We start from the raw sequence: 23,421 nt of genomic DNA, 5'->3' as shown, positions 1-23,421 counted from the left end.
TTTCTTAGTAACTACACTTTCTCTACTTTTTTAGAATTCTGTCCAGTGTGGAAAGTTATGAAACTTTGCAAATCATCCCTGGTCTTTCTTGATGAGCCTAGTATAAGGGAAGATAGGAGTGTATGGACTCCTTGGATGGAGCTTACGATGCTATATATGTTTCCGTATTGTGCTGCACTCCGGACTGTACGGTCTTAGATTGTCTCCATTTCCTACCTGTGATATTCCCCGCTGGGAATCTTATGTTTGTTTCACTCCTTTGTTTTCTCTGAGACTGTCCGTCTGTCGTACAAGATGTAAATTGCAAAATTCTGTGCTATAAACAAGCACGACAATGAGCGTCCTGAGACCCTATTACATTATTTATGGATGTGCGGAGCTGAGCTTTGGGCTTCTGGGACTTCTTCTCCCGGGAGGACGGATGAGCTTTAAAATGAAGAACGCCATTAGCTGTTACAATCAGCAATTATATATGTGCGCCAAGATGTTCACCTTCTAGGTTCATACATCCTACAAAATTGTACCATCGTTTCATTTTTGCCCTTTATTTTACTAATTTGGAAATCTTTGTGAGGAATCACACCGGAGAGATGAAGAACCAAACATCGATCACCAGCGTTCAGCTCCTGAGTCTGTCCGATAATCAGAGGACCATCCATGTCCTCTTCACCATCTTCCTCCTCGTCTACCTGATGACCGTCGTCACCAATGCTCTCATCATCCTCCTGGTAGTTACTTGTCCTCATCTTCACACACCCATGTATTTCTTTCTTGGAAACTTGGCATTCTTGGACATGTCCTACTCATCGGTGACTGCTCCGAGGATGCTCTTTGGCCTCACCACCCGACATTGGTCCCTCTCCCTCCCAGACTGTATAGTTCAATCATTCTTTGTCATCTATTTCGGGACCTCTGAGGTTTTCTTGTTGTCCTCCATGTCTTATGACCGTTATGTTGCCATCTGTCATCCCCTCCATTACTCCCAGGTCATGTCCTGGAGTAAGTGCACTCATATAGTGTCTTTGGTTTGGTCTTCATCTCTCCTAGCCCCCATTATTTGTACTTTATGTTTAATAAGGTTGACGTTCTGTGGTCCCAACTTCATCCAGAATTTCTTTTGTGATCTGCCCCATTTGTTCCAGATCTCTTGTACTGATATTTCCATCAATGTCCTAGTCCTTGTAGTTGTAGGCTGTTTTCTTGGCGCCATAGCTTTTGTGACCACATTTTACCCTTACGTTAGAATATTTAGGACAGTGCAAATGATCCGCACCAGTGACGGAAAACGTAAAGCTTTCTCCACCTGTACGTCTCACCTGACTGTGGTTTTTATATTTTATGCATCAGTGACTTTCATCTACTTTGTCCCTAACACGAGCAATCTTCTTACATTGAACCGAGTGGTCACTGTGATATATACACTAATCACCCCCTTACTGAACCCTCTAATCTACAGCCTACGGAGCAGAGACCTGAAGGCGGCGCTGCGGAGAGCTGTACATGTGCACTGATGCCTGGCAGCGGCACAAAGTCATCTACCACCATATCCCCCTCCTCCCGTAACCGTCACACTGCTGACACTTGGTGGCTTCAGGTAACAACGTGATTTCATTACATGGTGATAAACGTTGTGCTGTTTCCCACATGTCCTAACTGCTCAGGGGCCGATGCTCCTGCTTGATTGACAGTTCAGAGCAATGGCCTCCTCGCACCACAGACCCAAACTGTGCGCTCCCCATGCTCCTATGTGTTGACATGTGCCAGCAGGGAGCATTTTCATGTTGATTATCTCAGGCTTTTTATAATTTCACCTAGATATCTGCAACAATGTCAGGTGTCCTAACACATGGTGTCTATTTTTGGGGCTCCAGCCACAGATTCTATGTTGTGCACATTCACACTAAACCATGTAAATTGTTTGGAATGCCAGCTCGGACTGGCTCACCGGAGAACTGGTGAGTCTCCAGGTGGGCTCCTAAACCTACAAGCTCTCCACATGCTCTGCCAGTAAACTCCACCCCTGAGGGGCACAGAAACAATTGCCATGCTGACACTGTCCTAGAATCAGCAATGAGGGGCCACTCTCCTTCCATGGGCCCCATACCACCTGTTAAAGGGAGAATGAATGCCTCAAGGCTATAACATGTGCCAGCCGCCCTTGGTGCTTGGGGTCCCGGCTGTCCAGTCCTTCCCTGTATAGTCACTAACTATTAGGAGAGCTGATACTGAAAAGTGTTCCTCAAATCAACACGTCTGGTCAGTAAGGCTGTGGCTGCATGTTCTAATTTTTCATAGAATCTTTGCAAAATCACAAAATTTTGCTGCAGTTTTGGGGAAAAATTAGACCATGTAGAGTCACATTCACCACGGAGCTCTGCTAACAATGGGTGGAGGAGTCTGTTCATTATTTGAACACCACCAAATGGAAGTCTGTAGCCCGCACAACCTACCACAACCCTGCTGGAGGGTCACAATATGAGGCAGGTGGGGGGGAATATATATGTGTATATATATATATATATATATATGTGTGTGTATTGTAATGTGCAGAATTGTAGACTAGCATCTGCAAGTGCAGCAGAAGGTGTGTAAAAATGTTCCTGCAGGTGTGGAATATGTGTGTAAGAGCGTGCCTACGTGTACAGGTATGTATAAAGAGGCATTCCTGTGTGAGTGTGCCTGTATATGTACTGTAGAAGATTTGCAGAAATTTCACTGACGTTAACAATAGGCCAGCAATTTGCATTTAAAGGGTTGGTTTAACATTGATTTTTCAGGAGCGCACTGCTTCCCACATGTCCTAACTGCTGAGGGGCCGAAGCTCCTGCTTGATTGACAGTTCAGAGCAATGGCCTCCTCGCACCACAGACCCAAACTGTGCGCTCCCCATGCTCCTATGTGTTGTAGCTTTGCCGCCACAGCATTGGAAGCACTGCCCCATTGAAGCTGACTGGGATCGAAAGCAAACAGTGCAGCCCTTACCAAGATTTTTTAGAAAGAACTTGTAAGCACTGCGCAAGTTCAGCCACCTCCGCAATGAGCAGAAAATGATAGAAACTTAAATTGTAAATTATCAGTGAAATGTTATTAAATAGTAAATGACAAAAGTGTTCACCTTTGCAAACATTTTCCAAAAGAACTTATCAATGAACATGGGAATAACCAACTTACTTTTGTTATAATCTCTATCACTTTCTTGGCGAAGAACTTGTTTTTTTATGTATCTATTCTGCCACATTTTATATTAGCACCTCTTAATACTGAGCTTAGTTCTGCTAGCACATTGTAGTCTTCAGATTGGTTCTGTTACCGTATAATAGGGCTGAGCATGGTTCTGTTACAGTATAATAGGGCTGAGCTTGGTTCTGTTACCGTATAATAGGGCTGAGCATGGTTCTGTTACAGTATAATAGGGCTGAGCTTGGTTCTGTTACAGTATAATAGGGCTGAGCTTGGTTCTGTTACCGTATAATAGTGCTGAGCTTGGTTCTGTTACCGTATAATAGGGCTGAGCTTGGTTCTGTTACCGTATAATAGGGCTGAGCTTGTTCTGTTACCGTATAATAGAGCTGAGCTTGGTTCTATTACCGTATAATAGGGCTGAGCTTGGTTCTGTTACCGTATAATAGGGCTGAGCTTGGTTCTGTTACCGTATAATAGGGCTGAGCTTGGTTCTATTACCGTATAATAGGGCTGAGCTTGGTTCTATTACCGTATAATAGGGCTGAGCTTGGTTCTGTTACCGTATAATAGTGCTGAGCTTGGTTCTGTTACCGTATAATAGGGATGAGCTTGGTTCTGTTACCGTATAATAGGGCTGAGCTTGGTTCTATTACCGTATAATAGGGCTGAGCTTGGTTCTGTTACCGTATAATAGGGATGAGCTTGGTTCTGTTACCGTATAATAGTGCTGAGCTTGGTTCTGTTACCGTATAATAGGGATGAGCTTGGTTCTGTTACCGTATAATAGAGCTGAGCTTGGTTCTATTACCGTATAATAGGGCTGAGCTTGGTTCTGTTACCGTATAATAGTGCTGAGCTTGGTTCTGTTACCGTATAATAGGGATGAGCTTGGTTCTGTTACCGTATAATAGGGCTGAGCTTGGTTCTATTACCGTATAATAGGGCTGAGCTTGGTTCTGTTACCGTATAATAGTGCTGAGCTTGGTTCTGTTACCATATAATAGTGCTGAGCTTGGTTCTGTTACCGTATAATAGGGCTGAGCTTGGTTGTTACCGTATAATAAGGCTGAGCTTGGTTCTGTTACCGTATAATAGGGCTGAGCTTGGTGCTGTTACCGTATAATAGTGCTGAGCTTGGTTCTGTTACCGTATAATAGGGCTGAGCTTGGTTCTGTTACCGTATAATAGGGCTGAGCTTGGTTCTGTTACCGTATAATAGTGCTGAGCTTGGTTCTGTTACCGTATAATAGGGCTTAGCTTCGTTCTGTTACCGTATCATAGTGCTGAGCTTGGTTCTGTTACCGTATAATAGGGCTGAGCTTGGTTCTGTTACCGTATAATAGTGCTGAGCTTGGTTCTGTTACCGTATAATAGGGCTGAGCTTGGTTCTGTTACCGTATAATAGGGCTGAGCTTGGTTCTGTTACCGTATAATAGGGCTGAGCTTGGTTCTGTTACCGTATAATAGGGCTGAGCTTGGTTCTGTTACCGTATAATAGGGCTGAGCTTGGTTCTGTTACCGTATAATAGGGCTGAGCTAGGTTCTGTTACCGTATAATAGTGCTGAGCTTGGTTCTGTTACCGTATAATAGGGCTGAGCTTGGTTCTGTTACCGTATAATAGGGCTGAGCTTGGTTCTGTTACCGTATAATAGGGCTGAGCTTGGTTCTGTTACCGTATAATAGGGCTGAGCTTGGTTCTGTTTTTGTATCTTAGTACTGAGCTTCATTCTATTAGTGTAGCTGAGTGCTAAGCTTGGATCTGATATCATATCTCTGAGCTTGGTTCTGTTATCATATGTTAATACTGAGCTTGATACTACCGTATTACTGTATCTTAGTGCTAAAAACCACAGAAAGAGGAGAAAATCCTCCAATATTTGAGAAAAAAACTAAACAGGCAGAGATGCTTACCTGTATAGACAGGCCTCAATACAAATGCAGTAACAGGGTGCAGCGGACCCAAGTAAAATGGCAACTGCACAGGTGCAATAATACCTAATGAAACAGCCAGCCTACAGTCAGGGATTGGCTGTGTGGCACACCAGTGTTAGTGCATCTGTATTGAGGCCTGTCTATACAGGTAAGCAACTGTATCTTAGTGCTGAGCTTGGTTCTGTTTTTGTATCTTAGCACTGCACTTGGTTCTGTTATCATAGTACTGAGTTTAATTCTGTTGCTATATTTAGTCCTGAGCTTGGTTCTGTTACTGTATGTCAGCGCTGAGCTTTTATTTGTTACTGTCTTAGTACTGAGCTTCATTCTGTTACCATACCTTAGTGCTGAGCTTGTTTCTCTTATTGTATCCTAGTACTAAGCATAATTCGGTTACCGTATCTTAGTCACAAGCTTGGATCTGATACACCGTTTCTTAGTTCTGAGTTTGGTTCTCTTACCATACCTCAGTACTGAGCTTGGTTCTGTTATCGTATCTTAGTACTGAGCTTGGTTCTGTTACCACATCTTGGTGCTGAACTTGGTTCTTGTTTATTAAAAATCTCTCCATATTGGAAACAGACGAGAAATCAGTAGCAGTTATATATATATCCTGTATATATTACATATAATGCATTTTCATGTTTTGTTTTTTTGTACAATTATTGCACAATTTTGTATCTATGATGCAAGTTTTGTATTTTGTTTTGTATATTTATTTTATTGTAGGTGCGTCATACATATTGTATATTTTGTACATTATATGTCACTTGTTCTTATCAGTATCATCATGCGTTTTGCTTTCTATGCATATGAAAGGGTTAATCTGATCAATCGTCAATTAGGCATCAAATCTGAAAACAGGATTCTGCCTTATATATGTTCCAACCCTTCCTATTGTATAGTAACATGATTAAGAGTTTACCTACCTGAAATTAGTTGTTTTATCTATTCCATACTGAAGTGTTTCTATTCACACCAATAAAGAAGAGTTTTGTATTTCTGTGGCGCTGGATTCCTCTTTCTTTACCATATCTTAATACTGAGCTTGATTCTGTTAGCGTATCTTAGTACTGTGCTTGGTTCTGTTACCGTATCTTAGTACTGTGCTTGATTCTGTTACCGTATCTTAGTACTGAGCTTGATTCTGTTAGCGTATCTTAGTACTGTGCTTGGTTCTGTTACCGTATCTTAGTACTGTGCTTGGTTCTGTTACCGTATCTTAGTACTGTGCTTGGTTCTTTTTTCGTATCTTAGTACTGTGCTTGGTTCTGTTACCGTATCTTAGTACTGTGCTTGGTTCTGTTACCGTATCTTAGTACTGTGCTTGGTTCTTTTTTCGTATCTTAGTACTGTGCTTGGTTCTGTTACCGTATCTTAGTACTGTGCTTGGTTCTGTTACCGTATCTTAGTACTGTGCTTGGCTCTGTTACCGTATCTTAGTACTGTGCTTGGTTCTGTTACCGTATCTTAGTGCTGTGCTTGGTTCTGTTACCGTATCTTAGTGCTGTGCTTGGTTCTTTTTTCGTATCTTAGTACTGTGCTTGGTTCTTTTTTCGTATCTTAGTACTGTGCTTGGTTCTGTTACCGTATCTTAGTACTGTGCTTGGTTCTGTTACCGTATCTTAGTACTGTGCTTGGTTCTGTTACCGTATCTTAGTACTGTGCTTGGTTCTGTTACCGTATCTTAGTGCTGTGCTTGGTTCTGTTACCGTATCTTAGTACTGTGCTTGGTTCTTTTTTCGTATCTTAGTACTGTGCTTGGTTCTGTTACCGTATCTTAGTACTGTGCTTGGTTCTTTTTTCGTATCTTAGTACTGTGCTTGGTTCTGTTACCGTATCTTAGTACTGTGCTTGGTTCTTTTTTCGTATCTTAGTACTGTGCTTGGTTCTGTTACCGTATCTTAGTGCTGTGCTTGGTTCTGTTACCGTATCTTAGTACTGTGCTTGGTTCTTTTTTCGTATCTTAGTACTGTGCTTGGTTCTGTTAGCGTATCTTAGTACTGTGCTTGATTCTGTTAGCGTATCTTAGTACTGTGCTTGGTTCTGTTACCGTATCTTAGTACTGTGCTTGGTTCTTTTTTCGTATCTTAGTGCTATATCACGCAAGACATTAAAAATCGTTTCTCATTCTCGTTGTAAGTAAAACCTTTAATTAAAAATTATTCAATACATTTTACCGTAGTAATAATAATGATCATCGACCCAGTGCAGAAGCACAGTGATACCTGACATCCTGTTCTTTGCTTTTTTTTATATAACCACAGGCTTAGAAGTGAACCACATCCCAAGGACACAGTTATAAGGGTCCCCCTAAAGGGAGGGGGACTTGGCCAGCCATTTGTAATTACTAGCAAAACAAACCCATGTCAATAGGAGTAACTTATAATTTAATATTTGCGTCCCTTTCCCTCTCCCAGTTTTTTACACAAATGATGACCCTTAATGCAAGGAATAAGATTACTCTTTACAGATTCCCCGAAGTCATCTTCCCTCGGATCCTCTACATAGTGATCTCCTGATGCTCATCTTCCCCTGGATCCTTTCCTTACTGATCCCCAATGTTCATCTGTGCCCAGATTATCTCTTTACTGATCCGCTAATGATGCTCATCTTACCTCAGATCCTCTACTTAGGGATCCCCTTATGCTCATCTTCTCCAGAATCCTCTCCTTAATGATCCGCTGCTGCTCATCTTCCCCCTTAACATCTCCTTACTCAATGCTCATCTGTCCTCAGATCCTCTCCTTACTGATCCCCCAATGCTCGTCTTCCCCCGGATCCAGGTCCTGGAGCACTTTCTTTTAGGTATGATCGGCGGCTTTGCACTGCAGCACTTTAGGTCGCTAGATTTTTGCGTTAACCTGTTCAATTTGTTAAGTTTTATATACCTCTTTTCTTGTACTGGAGTTAAATAGGGTTTCTGCACTCTAGCACCTTTTCAGCGCAGTATGCTGCATCGCTATTATATGTGAGTTGTTGTTCTGCACTGCAGCACTTTAAGATTGTTAAATTAATATATTAACCCCCTGTTTTGGGGCTGGGTATATATATTTTCAGTACCCTATGGTTATTGCATTTTCAGGTTTACACAATTTTGCACTTTAGCACTTTTTATAGTGCAGCATTTGTAATGTTATAATTTTTTGCACCATAGCACTTTTTAAGCACTATTTTTAACATTGTTCAAAAACATCAACTATTTCACATATTATATATATATATCTTTTAAAAATTAAATGGTGGTCATATTAATTTGCTAGAATTTATGCACTTTTGTAACCCTTTGGTACTGCATATCAGTGGTCCCCAACCTTTTTTGCACCAGGGACCGGCTTCAAGCAAGACCATTCTTCCATGGCCCAGCAGGGCGGGGATGGAGGTGTGGCAGGGGTGGGGCTTTGGTCATAAGGGGGTGGGACTATGGACGGGGTTGTAGTTTAGTAGTGCATACTTATCATTTAATTATAACATTTATAATGTGAATGTGACTCAACTCACCATAGGTTTTAAATGAGTGGGAGGACCGTGCTTGTTTTCCTGCAACAAGATGGTCCCATCGGTGATGGGAGACAGCGACACCCTTGTATGCATGGATCTGCTCCCACCCTTGTATGCATGGCTCCGCTCCCACCCTTGTATGCATGGCTCCGCTCCCACCCTTGTATGCATGGCTCCGCTGCCGCCCTTGTATGCATGGCTCCGCTCCCGCCCTTGTATGCATGGCTCCGCTCCCGCCCTTGTATGCATGGCTCCGCTCCCGCCCTTGTATGCATGGCTCCGTTGCCGCCCTTGTATGCATGGCTCCGCTGCCGCCCTTGTATGCATGGCTCCGCTCCCACCCTTGTATGCATGGCTGGACTCCCCCGTCCTCCTACATCATACTTACCCTCACACCATCGCTGAACTTCCCTGCATCTATATCCTGTCGCGTCAGCTTCTTCTTGTGTGGAGCGGTCACTAGTACTGCTCATTAAGGTCATGAATATGGATGCCACGCCTATGGGAGTGGAGTTATGTCCATATTCATGACCTTAATGAGCGGTACTACGTGATCGCTCAGCACTGGATGAAGCTGCTGCGCCCGACAGGGATGCATGAACTGAGGGTGAATATCGATGTCTTCTGGAAGCCGGCGGTTGCAGCTGTCACTACAGTGCTACAGCCGCCGGCTCGCCTTGTGTCCAGCATTCTGAGCCGTGGCTCCGCGGACCGGCAACAGAACTGCAACAGCCCGATCCTGGGCCGTGGACCGATGATTGGGGACCCCTGCTGTATACTATATAATATAGGAATAATTATTACACATTGCTATCTGGTATATTGATATAATTATAGATATTCCCATGCCCTATTATATTGTACGTGCTCTATTTATCAACTGTCTACAATTTTTATAATAATCATGTTATTTTCTTTACAATTTAATTTTCAATAAAACATTTATATTGGATTAAAAAAATAATTCTGTCTTTATTGCACTTTTTTTGGAAGATTTTATGTAATTGTGTGCTTGACAATTTTATTGCATTTACAATTGGTTTCATCTTTGATTTTATTTGATTTTGTAAGTTTGCCCACTGACAAAGACATGAACAGTCTACAATTTTAAAGGAAGGCTAATTTTAACATTGAGAGATAAAATATCAAAAATAAAATCCAGAAAATCACATTGTATAAATTATATAAATGTATTTGCATTTTGCAGTGAGAAATAAGTATTTGATCCCTTACCAACCATTAAGCGTTCTGGCTCCTACAGACCAGTTAGACGCTCCTAATCAACTCGTTACCTGCATTAAGACAGCTGTCACCTTTATGAACGACTCCTGTCCACAGACTCAATTAATCAGTCAGACTCTAACCTCTACAATATGGGCAAGACCAAAGAGCTTTCTAAGGATGTCAGGGACAAGATCATAGACCATAGGCTACAAGACCATAAGTAAGATGCTGGATGAGAAGGAGACAATTGCTGGCGCAATAGTAAGAAAATGGAAGAAATACAAAATGACTGTCAATCGACATCGATCTGGGGCACCATGCAAAATCTCACCTTGTGGGGTATCCTTGATCATGAGGAAGGTGAGAAATCAGCCTAAAACTACACGGGGGGAATTTGTAAATGATCTCAAGGCAGCTGGGACCACAGTCACCAATAAAACCATTGGTAACACATTACGCCCTAAAGGTTTACAATCCTGCAGTGCCCGCAAGGTCCCCCTGCTCCAGAAGGCCCATGTGCAGGCCCGTCTGAAGTTTGCCAATGAACACCTGGATGATTCTGTGAGTGATTTGGGAATGTTTAGCTTGCAAAAGAGAAGACTTAGAGGAGACTTAATAGCTGTCTACAGATATCTCAAGGGCTGTCACATTGTAGAAGGATCATCTTTATTCTCATTTGCACAAGGAAAGACTAGAAGCAATGGGATGAAACTGAATGGGAGGAGACACAGATTAGATATTAGAAAAAACTTCTTGACAGGGTGATCAATGATTGGAACAAGCTGCCACGAGAGGTGGTGAGTTCTCCTTCAATGGAAGTCTTCAAACAGAGGCTGGACAGACATCTGTCTGAGATGATTTAATGAATCCTGCTTTGAGCAGGGGCTGGACAAGATGGCCCAGGAGGTCCCTTCCAACTCTACCATTCTATGATTGGGAGAAGGTGCTGTGGTCAAATGAGACAAAAATTGAGCTCTTTGGCATTAACTGAACTCACCGTGTTTGGAGGAAGAGAAATGCTGCCTATGACCTAAAGAACACCGTCCCCACTGTCAAGCATGGAGGTGGAAACATTATGTTTTGGAGGTGTTTCTCTGTTAAGGGCACAGGACTACTTCACTGCATCAATGGGAGAATGGATGGAGCCATTTACCGTAAAATCCTGAGTGACAACCTCCTTCCCTCTGCCAGGACATTAAAAATGGGTTGTGGCTGGGTCTTCCAGCAAGACAATGACCCAAACCATGCAGCCAAGGCAACAAAGGAGAGGCTCAAAAAGAAACACATTAAGGTCATGGAGTGGCCTAGCCGGTCTCCTGACCGTAATCCCATAGAAAACTTATGGAGGGAGGTGAAGCTCCGAGTTGCAAGCGACATCCTCAAAATCATAATGATTTAGAGACGATCTGCAAAGAGGAGTGGAGCAAAATTCCTCCTGACACGTGCGCAAACCTCATCACCAACTACAAAAGACGTCTGACTGCTGTGCCTGCCAACAAGGGTTTTACCACCAAGTATTAAGTCTTGTTTGCCAGAGGGATCAAATACTTATTTCTCACTGCAAAATTTAAATAAATGTATATAATTTATACAATGTGATTTTCTGGATTTTATTTTTGATATTCTATATCTCAATGTTAAAATTAACCTACCCTTAAAATTATAGACTGTTCATGTCTTTGTCAGTGGACAAACTTACAAAATCAGCAAGGGATCAAATACTTATTTCCTTCACTGTATCTGATGCTCATCTTCCGTCAATCCTCTCCTTACTGATTCCCTGATGTTCATCTTCTTCCGGAAACCTTTCCCTACAGATCACTCCTACTACACTCACTTCATGGTTACTATGAAGAATAACAATACAACACAGGATCACTTTTTCCTGGATCCTAACAGTCCAAATACCCGTGAACCCTCCTTCATGTGTCGCTGTAGCCCTGTTCTAGTTTTTGCCCCTTAGACACACGCCTTGTTAATTCCCGTCTCGTGTATTTTCAGTTCCTGACACTTAGTAAAGTTTCTACATTTTGGTGGATAAGATCACTTTTCGGATCCAGATTTGCCGCTGGTATACAGGAGAGCCACAGAAGGATTAGCCATCGCACCAAAATCCATCTCAATATAAATTAGTTATTAAAAAAATAATAGTTTAAAATTGCCTGGAAAATAATTAATAATCTCAAGTGGAAAAGCACAAAAACTGTAAAATATAATTAGTGCTCTGAGGATCTGTAGGAAGCCCGATGTCTCTTGGGAAGGTAAATATTTCTCTATATCTATCAGGCAGCAATGACTCCACTTAAACAATATGAACCCTTCAGGTGACGTCTGTGCTGACCTCTTGTGTCCTCGCGTTCTTCATGCTAATTGCTCAGTGTCTCTTTGACCCACGTCATTCAAGTTTCTAAGTACCACAAAGACTTTGACCAAAGCGATGAAGAATTTAACCGATATCTCTGGGTTTCTCCTGATCGGCCTCTCAGATCATCCGCACAACTTACATCTTTTCTTCATTGTCTTCTTCTTCTTCATCTATGTCATGACTGTCATCACAAACTTCCTGATCATTGTTTTCGTCTTCACCGACTCCCATCTTCACACTCCGATGTACTTCTTTCTTGGAAATTTGGCCTTTATAGACGTCTCCTACTCTTCGGTGACGACTCCTAAAATGCTCCTTGACTTGGTCACCAAAAACCACTCAATATCTTTACCGGCCTGCACGACCCAAGTCTTCTTCTTCATCTACTTGGCCAGTGCGGAGCTCTTCTTGCTCTCCGCTATGTCCTATGACAGATACATTGCCATCTGCCACCCCCTGCACTACACCCAGGTCATGTCCTGGACGGCTTGTACCTACATGGCCTCTGGGGTTTGGGTGCTTGGGTTCCTCTATTCACTGGTCCACACTTTATTCACACTCAGGTTGACCTTCTGTGGTCCAAACACCATCCATAACTTCTTCTGTGACCTTCCTCATCTGTTCCAGATCTCTTGCACTGACATTTTCCTAAACATCTTGGTCTCATTACTGGTAGGTGGAAGCTTTGGAATCGGGGCTTTTACCATCACATTTGCCCCCTACATTCGTATCTTACTCACCGTTCTCAGGATCCGGACCAGTCACGGAAAGCTTAAAGCCTTCTCCACCTGCACCTCTCATCTGACGGTGGTGTTTATGTTCTACGGGTCCATTATCTTTATCTATTTTGTGCCCACCACCAGTAATCTCTTTACTCTTAACAGGGTGGTCTCGGTGACATATGCCCTCATTAACCCTTTACTGAATCCCCTGATCTACAGTATCAGAAACAAAGACCTGAAAGATGCTGTCAAGAGACTCGTCTCTCTGTATAAGCGAAAATTTCACCATCAGTGATGTTATGAGGATGTGGTTTAGTGGCGCTGGGGCGGCATCGCGACCTTAAGGTACAATCCTGGGTTCTAATCCAACCTATGGGTTTGGTTTTTTTTTAGAAATGTTCCCTAAGAGGCCATTTCCTTTTCCTACCTTATCGTGTCTGATATTGCATTTTGGCCTGAGGAAGGCGCTGGTTTAGAGAAGAAACGCGCAGCCTCTTTTATCCTGAATAAATCTGTCATTTCTATTTCCGCCCATCTTCATAAATCAGCAGCACCGCTAGTTACTCTTTTTTAATTTTAACCATTTCATCCCTGGTAGCGGCAGTTCTGTGCCAAATTATTGGCATTATTGCTCCCGTTGCTGAATGCGTATAAGCAATGGCCGGTAGGACCACCGGAGCGTTGGTTATACTGTGGATGGAAGAATTCTGATGACAGTTTATTTTGTAATCTTATTACATTTTTTAACAGTTTTTTGCTGCTTAGGAGCAGAGAAAACATTATTAGAATATAGTATAGTATTAGTGTTAGTATATTCATAATGTTTGCCCGCATTGTACCAGGGCACGTGTAGATAGACCACGTAGTAGCCTGTTATGAATAGGTCACCGAGGAGGATGGCAGGAATAGGCTAGGCAACCAGGAAACCAGAAAGGTTGGTAACTTTGCAGATTGCAGACCCCTAATCCTAACAACACAACTAGCAGTAGACGTGGGGCGTACCTACGATGCCCTAGACGCCTCGGCACAGCCGGAGAACTAACTAAGCCTAAAGCAAGAAAGGTGAAAACTGCCCGGAGCAGACCCCAAAGGAATAGACAGCCCCCAAACATATATTGTTGGTGAGACAAGATGAGTCACAAACACAGACAGAAAATAGACTGAGCAAAAGATGGGGCCCAAACTGTCTAGATAGGATAGGAAAGGAAAGACACTGTCTGCAATCATGCAAAAACCCTAAAAAATCCAACACGTCTGATATACAAAAACACTGAGGTCTCACGACCTCTCCCCCACTATATCAGCATTCTAGTGTGAACTGGCAGCAAAGCAAAAGAGACCAATATAACAGGGGACTGAACAAACTCACACAAGCTGTAACATATGGAACGGGGTCCAGAACTGCATCAGCAGGGAGCATGCTGAACCCTCACAGCAAAGCAGAAAGAGGCAAAACCAGATCAGATGCAAAGGATTAGCAAATGAACAACTTAACTGAAAAATGCAGGATCAGGCAGGAGACAGCAGACCTCAGAATGCACAGGAAGAAACTAATCACCAGCAGCAACTGAGGGAAGCCTGCTCACTTATATCCTCCCTGTCAGTAACCCCTGACTTCCAATCATCGTCGTCAGGTGGCAGACTTCTATCAACGCGGCCAGCTCCACTACCCGCAGTAACCAACAGAGGGAGCCCCGACTCAGAAGTCAGATCAAGAGAATTCACAACAGGAGAGTCTGCGGATACATTGTGAGCCCCGACTTAGAATGGGTCCATGAGATGTGGGCAGTAGGAACCTGCTAAAACAAAGGTAAGGAACAATTACGAAATCTTATCTAGATGTGGATGAGAAGATGAGTGAGCTGAATACAAACAACAAGACAACTATTGAGAACCAGCAGAAACCAACAAGAGGGGAGAGACAGTCCCAAAATTTCGGCTTCAAGTAGGCTGAAAAATTCACACAGATCCAACACAATAAGTGCTGCAAAGAATCCAACTGGCCGGAAAAGATGTATGTAACACTCTGAGGTCTACTAGGACTGTTTCTAAACTCTTTCAAGCTCTTTATCCCAAAAAAGTGACCTCAGCATACAGTCATATGTTAAAGTTTGGGCACCCCTATTAATGTTAACCTTTTTTCTTTATAACAATTTTGGTTTTTGCAACAGCTATTTCAGTTTCATATATCTAATAACTGATGGACTCAGTTATATTTCTGGATTCAAATGAGGTTTATTGTACTAACAGAAAATGTGCAATCTGCATTTAAACAAAATTTGACCGATGCAAAAGTATGGGCACCTCAACATAAAAGTGACATTAATATTTCGTAGATCCTCCTTTTGCAAAAATAACAGCCTCTTGTCGCTTCCTGTAGCTATTAATGAGTTCCTGGATCCTGGATGAAGGTATTTGTGACCATTCCTGTTTACAAAACAATTCCAGTTCAGTTAAGTTTGATGGTCGCCGAGCATGGACAGCCCGCTTCAAATCATCCCACAGATGTTCAATGATATTCAGGTCTGGGGACTGGGATGGCCATTCCAGAACATTGTAATTGTTCCTCTGCATGAATACCTGAGTATATTTGGAGCGGTGTTTTGGATCATTGTCTTGCTGAAATATCCATCCCCTGCGTAACTTCAACTTCGTCACTGATTCTTGCACATTATTGTCAAGAATCTGCTGATACTGAGTTGAATCCATGCGACCCTCAACTTTAACAAGATTCCCGGTGCCGGCATTGGCCACACAGCCCCAAAGCATTATGGAACCTCCACCAAATTTTACTGTGGGTAGCAAGTGTTTTTCTTGGAATGCTGTGTTTTTTAGCCTCCATACATAACGCCTTTTTGTATGACCAAACAACTCAATCTTTGTTTCATCAGTCCACAGGAACTTCTTCCAAAATGTAACTGGCTTGTCCAAATGTGCTTTTGCAGACCTCAGGCGACTCTGTTTGTGGCGTGCTTGCAGAAACGGCTTCTTTCGCATCACTCTCCCATACAGCTTCTCCTTGTGCAAAGTGCGCTGTATTGTTGACCGATGCACAGTGACACCATCTGCAGCGAGATGATGCTGCAGGTCTTTGGAGGTGGTCTGTGGATTGTCCTTGACTGTTGTCACCATTCTTCTTCTCTGCCTTTCTGATATGTTTCTTGGCCTGCCACTTCTGGGCTTAACAAGAACTGTACCTGTGTTCTTCCATTTCCTTACTATGTTCCTCACAGTGGAAACTGACAGGTTAACCCCTTCACGACCAATGACGCCACATAGGCGTCATGAAACCTGGTTCAAATCTGACCAGTGACGCCTATGTGGCGTCATGACTTCAAAGCCCCCCTGCGGGTCAGGTGACCGGGGTCACTGAAAGGTCACCCGACCCGCAGATACAGGGGGCTTTGTAATTCACCACAGGGGGCGTGCCTTCGCCCCCACGTGGCTACGATCGCTCTGATTGGCTGTTAAAAGTGAAACAGCCAATCAGAGCGATAGTAATATTTCATCAATGAAAATTGATGAAATATTACAATCCAGCCATGTCCGATGCTGCTGTAGCATCGGACATGGCTGGAGACACCGATTCCACCCCCCCCACCGGCGATCGCCCCCCCGCAACTGAATGACAGCGGCGATCTGCCGCCGCTGTCATCATCTGCCCCCCTCCCATTCCCTCTGCTCCCCGCCAGCCTCCGATCCCCCCCTCACCCCCCCGGTACCTCCGGTGTCCCCCCGTCCCTCCCGGTGTCCCTCGGGTCCGGATGATGGGCGCCGCCATCTTTGAAAATGGCGGGCGCATGCGCAGTGCGCCCGCCCGAATCTGCCGGCTGCAGATGCCATTCTTTCATTTTGATCACTCTCACAGTGATCAAAATGAAAGAAAAAGTAAATAAACCCCCCGATTATCACCCCCATAGGTAGGCAGAACTAATAAAATAAAGATAATATTTTTTTTTTTTTTTTTCCATTAGGGTTAGGGTTAGGGTTGAAAAGAGGGTTAGGGTTAGGGTTAGGGTTGAAAAGAGGGTTAGGGTTAGGGTTAAAAAGAGGGTTAGGGTTAGGGTTGAAAAGAGGGTTAGGGTTGAAAAGAGGGTTAGGGTTAGGGTTGGAAAGAGGGTTAGGGTTGGAAAGAGGGTTAGGGTTAGGATTGGAAAGAGGGTTAGGGTTGGAAAGAGGGTTAGGGTTGGAAAGAGGGTTAGGGTTGGAAAGAGGGTTAGGGTTGGAAAGGGTTAGGGTTGGAAAGAGGGTTAGGGTTGGAATTAGGGTTAGGGTTGGAATTAGGGTTAGGGTTGGAATTAGGGTTAGGCTTGTGGTTAGGGTTATGGTTAGGGTTGGGATTAGGGTTCGGGGTCTGTTGGGGTTAGGGTTATGGTTAGGGTTGGAATTAGGGTTAGGGATGTGTTGGGGTTAGGGCTGTGGTTAGGGGTGTGTTGGGGTTAGGGCTGGAGTTAGAATTGAGGGGTTACCACTGTTTAGGCACATCAGGGGGTCACCAAACGCGACATGGTGCAACCATTGATTCCAGCCAATTTTGCGTTCAAAAAGTTAAACGGTGCTTCCTCCCTTCCAAGCCCCGACGTGTGCCCAAACAGTGGTTTACCCCAACATATGGGGTATCAGCGTACTCAGGAAAAATTGCACAACAACTTTGGGGGTCTAATTTCTCCTGGTACCCTTGGGAAAATAAAAAATTGGGGGCTAAAAAAATATTTTTGTGGAAAAAATTTTTTTTATAATTTTCACGTCTCTGCGTTATAAACTTCTGTGAAGCACTTGGGGGTCCAAAGTGCTCACCAGGCATCTAGATAAGTTACTTGGGAGGTCTAGTTTCCAAAATGGGGTCACTTGTGGGGGGTTTCTATTGTTTAGGCACATCAGGGGCTCTGCAAACGTAATGACGACCGCAGACCATTCCATCAAAGTCTGCATTTCAAAACGCCACTACTTCCATTCCGAGCCCTTACGTGTGCCCAAACAATAGTTCCCCCCCATATATGGGGCACCAGCGTACTCAGGACAAACTGTACAACAACTTTTGGGGTCCAATTTATCCTGGTACCCTTGTGAAAAAAAAAATTGCTGGCTAAAAATCATTTTTTTTGAGGAAAAAAAAATATTTTTTATTTTCACGTCTCTGCGTTCTAAACTTCTGTGAAGCACTTGGGGGTTCAAGGTGCTTACCACACATCTAGATAAGTTCCTTAGGGGGTCTAGTTTCCAAAATGGGGTCACTTGTGGGGGGGTTCCACAGTTTAGGTACATCAGGGGTTCTGCAAATGTAACATGATGCCCGCAGACCATTCCATCAAAGTCAGCATTTCATAATGTCACTACTTCCCTTCCGAGCCCCGACGTGTACCCAAACAGTGGTCATCCCCCACATATGGGGTATCAGCGTACTCAGGACAAACTGGACAACAACTTTTGGGGCCAATTTATCCTGCTACCCCTGTGAAAAAAAAATTGCTGGCTAAAAATCATTTTTTTTTTGTGGAAAAAAAAATATTTTTTATTTTCACGGCTCTGCGTTATAAACTTCTGTGAAGCGCTTGGGGGTTCAAGGTGCTCACCACACATCTAGATAAGTTCCTTGCGGGGTCTAGTCTCCAAAATTGGGTCACTTGTGGGGGGGTTCCACAGTTTAGGTACATCAGGGGCTCTGCAAATATAACATGACACCCGCAGACCATTCCATCAAAGTCAGCATTTCAAAATGTCACTACTTCCCTTCCGAGCCCCGACGTGTGCCCAAACAGTGGTTCCCCCCCACATGTGGGGTACCAGCGTACTCAGGACAAACTGGACAACAAATTTTGGGGTCTAATTTATCCTGGTACCCTTGTGAAAATAAAAAATTGCGCACTAAAAAATAATTTTTTGAGGGAAAAAAATTTTTTTTTTATTTTCACGGCTCTGCGTCATAAACTTTTGTGAAGCACTTGAGGGTTCAAGGTGCTCACTACACATCTAGATAAGTTCCTTAGGGGGTCTAGTTTCCAAAATGGGGTCATTTGTGGGGGAGCTCCAATGTTTAGGCACACAGTGGCTCTCCAAACACAACATGGTGTCCGCTAACGATTGGAAGTAATTTGCATTTTAAAAAGTCAAATGGCGCTCCTTCCCTTCTGAGCCCTGCCGTGTGCCCAAACAGTGGTTCCCCCCCACATATGGGGTACCAGCGTACTCAGGACAAACTGGACAACAAGATTTGTGGTCCAATTTCTCCTGTTAGCCTTGTGAAAATTAAAAATAGTGTGCTAAAAATCATTTTTGAGGAAAAAAAATTATTTTTTATTTTCACTGCTCTGTGTTATAAACTTTTGTGAAGCACTTGGGGGTTCAAAGTGCTCCCTACACGTCTAGATAAGTTCCTTAGGGGGTCTAGTTTCCAAAATGGGGTCACTTGTGGGGGAGCTCCAATGTTTAGGTGCACAGGGGCTCTCCAAATGCGACATGGTGTCCGATAACGATTGGAGCTAATTTTCCATTCAAAAAGTCAAATGGTGCTCCTTGCCTTCCGGGCCCTGCCGTGCACCCAAACAGTGGTTTATGACCACATATGAGGTATCTGTGCACTCAGGAGAAATTGCTCAACAAATTTTAGGATCCATTTTATCCTGTTGCCCATGTGAAAATGAAAAAACTGAGGCTAAAAGAAAATTTTTGTGAAAAAAAAGTGTTTTGTTTTTTTTTACAGATCAATTTGTGAAGTACCTGGGGGTTCAAAGTGATCACTATGCATCTAGATAAGTTCCTTGGGGGGTCTAGTTTCCAAAATGGGGTCACTTGTGGAGGAGCTCCAATGTTTATGCACACAGGGGCTCTCCAAACACGACATGGCAACCGCTAAATATTCCAGCATATTTTCCATTCAAAAAGTCAAATGGCGCTCCTTCCCTTCTGAGCCGTGCCGTGCGCCCAAACAGTGGTTTATGACCACATATGAGGTATCGTTGTACTCCGGAGAAATTGCCCAACAAATTTTAGCATCCATTTTATCCTGTTTCCCATGTGAAAATGAAAAAATTGATGCTAAAAGAAAATTTTTGTTGGAAAAATTAAAATGTCCATTTTTTCTTTCCACATTGCTTTAGTTCCTGTGAAACACCTGAAGGGTTAATAATCTTCTTGAATGTAGTTTTGAGTAGCTTGAGGAGTGCAGTTTTTAGAATGGTGTAACTTTTGGGTATTTTCTGACATATAGACCCCTCAAAGTGACTTCAAATGTGAGGTGGTCCCTAAAAAAATGGTTTTGTAAATTTTATTGTAAAAATGAGAAATCGCTGGTCAACTTTTAACCCTTATAACTTCCTAACAAAAAAATATTTTGTTTCCAAAATTGTGCTGATGTAAAGTAGACATATGGGAAATGTTATTTATTAACTATTTTGTGTCACATAACTCTCTGGTTTAACAGAATAAAAATTCAAAATTTGAAAATTGCAAAATTTTCTAAATTTTCACCAAATTTCTGATTTTTTGACAAATAAACGCAAAAATTATCAACCTAAATTTACCACTAACATGAAGCCCAATATGTCACGAAAAAACAATCTCAGAATCGCTAGGATCCATTGAAGCGTTCCTGAGTTATTACCTCATAAAGGGACACTGGTCAGAATTGCAAAAAATGGCCTGGTCATTAAGGTCAAAATAGGCTTGGTCATGAAGGGGTTAAATCTCTGAGACAACTTTTTGTATCCTTCCCCTGAAAAGCTATGTTGAATAATCTTTGTTTTCAGATCATTTGAGAGTTGTTTTGAGGAGCCCATGATGCCACTCTTCATTGGAGAATCAAATAGGAGAACTACTTGCAAGTGGCCACCTTAAATACCTTTTCTCATGATTTGATACACCTGGCTATGAAGGTCAAAGCTCAATGAGGTTACAAAACCAATTTAGTGCTTCAGGAAGTCAGTAAAAAGTAGTTAGGAGTGTTCAAATCAAGAAAATGATAAGGGTGCCCATAATTTTGCACCGGTCAAATTTTGTTTAAATGCAGATTGCACATTTTCTGTTAGTACAATAAACCTCATTTGAATCCAGAAATATAACTGAGTCCATCAGTTATTAGATATATGCAACTGAAAAAGCTGTTGCAAAAACCAAAATTGTTATAAAGAAAAAAGGTTAACATTAATAGGGGTGCCCAGACTTTTACATATGACTGTATCTAGTCATGGGTCAACGGATCGTAGCCAGTGGGAAAATCCCGTTCAATAACACACAATATTTCAAAGTGAAACATATGACATTTTTAATAAAGACAACAGTCCGGACCGCCAGTGCCGAGAGGGCTGCTGCTACATTCTTACTGGCAGATGACCGGGCGCAGGGTCTTTCCTTTTACATTACCCTGTTCATTCTTTTGCCAGGCATTTTGTGATGAGGAACCTCTGAGCGCAGCAGAGTAACGTGGGTGCCAGCGTCTGAGGCAAGGCGAGTGTTTTGTGCCCCATATCCCGTGCACCGTCTGCACCTCACCAGTCCCCGCCAGTCCCCACCAGCCTTCCAATATTGATCTATGACCCTCTCTTTTTTTTCTGTCTCCTGCTGAATTTTGACATCAAAATAAAAAGTTATACGTTATTATGTCTTTTTTTTAACTCACTGTAACTATTTTATTACCCCAGCGCTAAACCTTGTCCTAATCCCTGTAAAGGTTAGAAAAAAATATGTAAAAGTCTAAATGATTATTATAATGTTCATCTGCTGCGCTCTGTATAGGCATTAACAGAGACGAGAAAGCTAATTTCATCATATCTGAGTTACTGCCTATGAAGAGTGGTAAACAGTGGCATTGACCGAGGTGTGACTTATTTTACTCATCTAGATGCATTTACAATGGCCGTGAGTTATTGCTGACCTGTAGGTTGTGCTCCCTGCAAGGCTTTATTGGTAAGAGCGCCCGCTCATGCCCAAGGTCGTGTCACCCTGCTTTTCTTTATTGTGCATGGAGGCGGCGACGTAAGGCGATAAATCAAAGAACTGACAATTATTCAGAGTCGCAAACTTTGACAAATTTAGAATAATTTGTGCCAAACTGTCACCAGTCTTGGCTCTCTACTCGAGATACCAGTACACAACTCCAGCAGCACCAGATTACAAAACCAGTGTGAACAGAACATTTTCCTAATTATTTCTTTATATGCAGTATATACAGTGTATATAAGCTTCTTCGTGTTTCCTATAAGTATTGGAGAAGTGGAGGGCACCGCTCAAACATCAAAACAAGAGGGCTCGCTAATGGCCTGGAAAAAACATGACAGAAGAGCAAGAAACAAAGATCACGCCCATATACAAAGGAGCGCCTCAATGGTATCTATAAAGAATCATGACACTTTATTAGACAATATTACAAAAAGCAAAAAAACACACAATGCATATTCAAAACATTTAAAATACAATAAGGAGCTACAATGAGTCCTGCCTTACTATAGAAGCAGTGACTTACCACCCCTACTAATCTCCCAAAGGACCAGATAAGTACATAAAGCCACTGTCAAAGGCATACATCATAAATATAATACATATGTGGCCGCATCAAATAATACTTCAGTGGCTATAAAGTGCATATGAGAAATACCATGTGGGCCCAGAGAGCCACAGAAAAAAAAGGCGCATGCGAGGAGAGTAATTTAACCTGTTGAATGCAGGTCTCTTCCCTGAGGAAGCCACAATTGTGGCGATACGCGTGGGAACCTATCCCACCCCATCTTTCTCCCTACTGCCAGGGCCCTGGCTCAGACTCTAGGATCCACACTCACTCTGGGGTGTGAGCATACTTCAGCCCAGGAATCATGGGTTTGTTATCTTCCCTAAAATTGTGTGCTACTATTTTCTCTTCTTAGGCTATGCTGAGGGACCTGTATTTCACAGGCTTATTACTTTCTTCTCACAGGCCTTTTTGTGTTTCTCTGGGCCCATATGGTACTATTGTCATTCACTTCATAGCCATGTAAGGTTTTTTTTCATCTTTTATAAAATTCTGTGGCCATTGCTGAGAGACCTGCATTCAACAGGTTAAATTACTCTCCTCGCATACGCCTTTTTTTTCTGTGGATCTCTGAGCCCACATGGTATTTCTCATATTCACTTTATAGCCACTGAAGTATTATCTGATGCTGCTACATATATAATTATACTAGCTGAAAACCCCTGTCACTGCCCGGGCATAGTAACTAACTGTAGTTAGTTATAGCAAATTATAATTATCCTCCATCCCATAGTCCCATGCCCATATACCCATCATACATATCCTCCATCCCATAGTCCAGTGCCCATATACCCATCCTCCATCCCAAAGGCCCATGCCCATATACCCATCATACATATCCTCCATCCCATAGTCCAGTGCCCATATACCCGTCATACATATCCTCCATCCCATAGTCCCGTGCCCATATACCCATCATACATATTCGCCATCCCATAGTCCCATGCCCATATACCCATCATACATATCCTCCATTCCATAGTCCAGTGCCCAT

General features: G+C 42.8%; 2 protein-coding genes across 2 annotated transcripts; both read left to right on the top strand.

Annotated features, from left to right (window-relative positions):
* The first annotated feature begins 590 nt into the window (after window positions 1-590).
* On the top strand, window positions 591-3,062 carry LOC141077534 (olfactory receptor 5V1-like). Its single transcript, XM_073564529.1, has 2 exons — window positions 591-1,496; window positions 3,021-3,062. Exons 1-2 carry the CDS (start codon window positions 591-593, stop codon window positions 3,060-3,062), a joined length of 948 nt encoding a protein of 315 aa, XP_073420630.1.
* A 9,216-nt stretch (window positions 3,063-12,278) lies between these two features.
* Window positions 12,279-13,223, top strand: LOC141077533 (olfactory receptor 5V1-like). The gene has a single exon (XM_073564527.1). The coding sequence runs from the start codon at window positions 12,279-12,281 to the stop codon at window positions 13,221-13,223; it is 945 nt and encodes a 314-aa protein (XP_073420628.1).
* The last annotated feature ends 10,198 nt before the right edge of the window (window positions 13,224-23,421 follow it).

This window comes from Dendrobates tinctorius, unplaced genomic scaffold (genome assembly GCF_039654945.1).
Source record: "Dendrobates tinctorius isolate UK_male_01 unplaced genomic scaffold, ASM3965494v1 ptg000455l, whole genome shotgun sequence".
Taxonomy (NCBI): Eukaryota; Metazoa; Chordata; class Amphibia; order Anura; family Dendrobatidae; genus Dendrobates; species Dendrobates tinctorius.
Note: the sequence above shows the minus strand (reverse complement) of the source record. Positions and strands in the feature narration are given on the sequence as shown.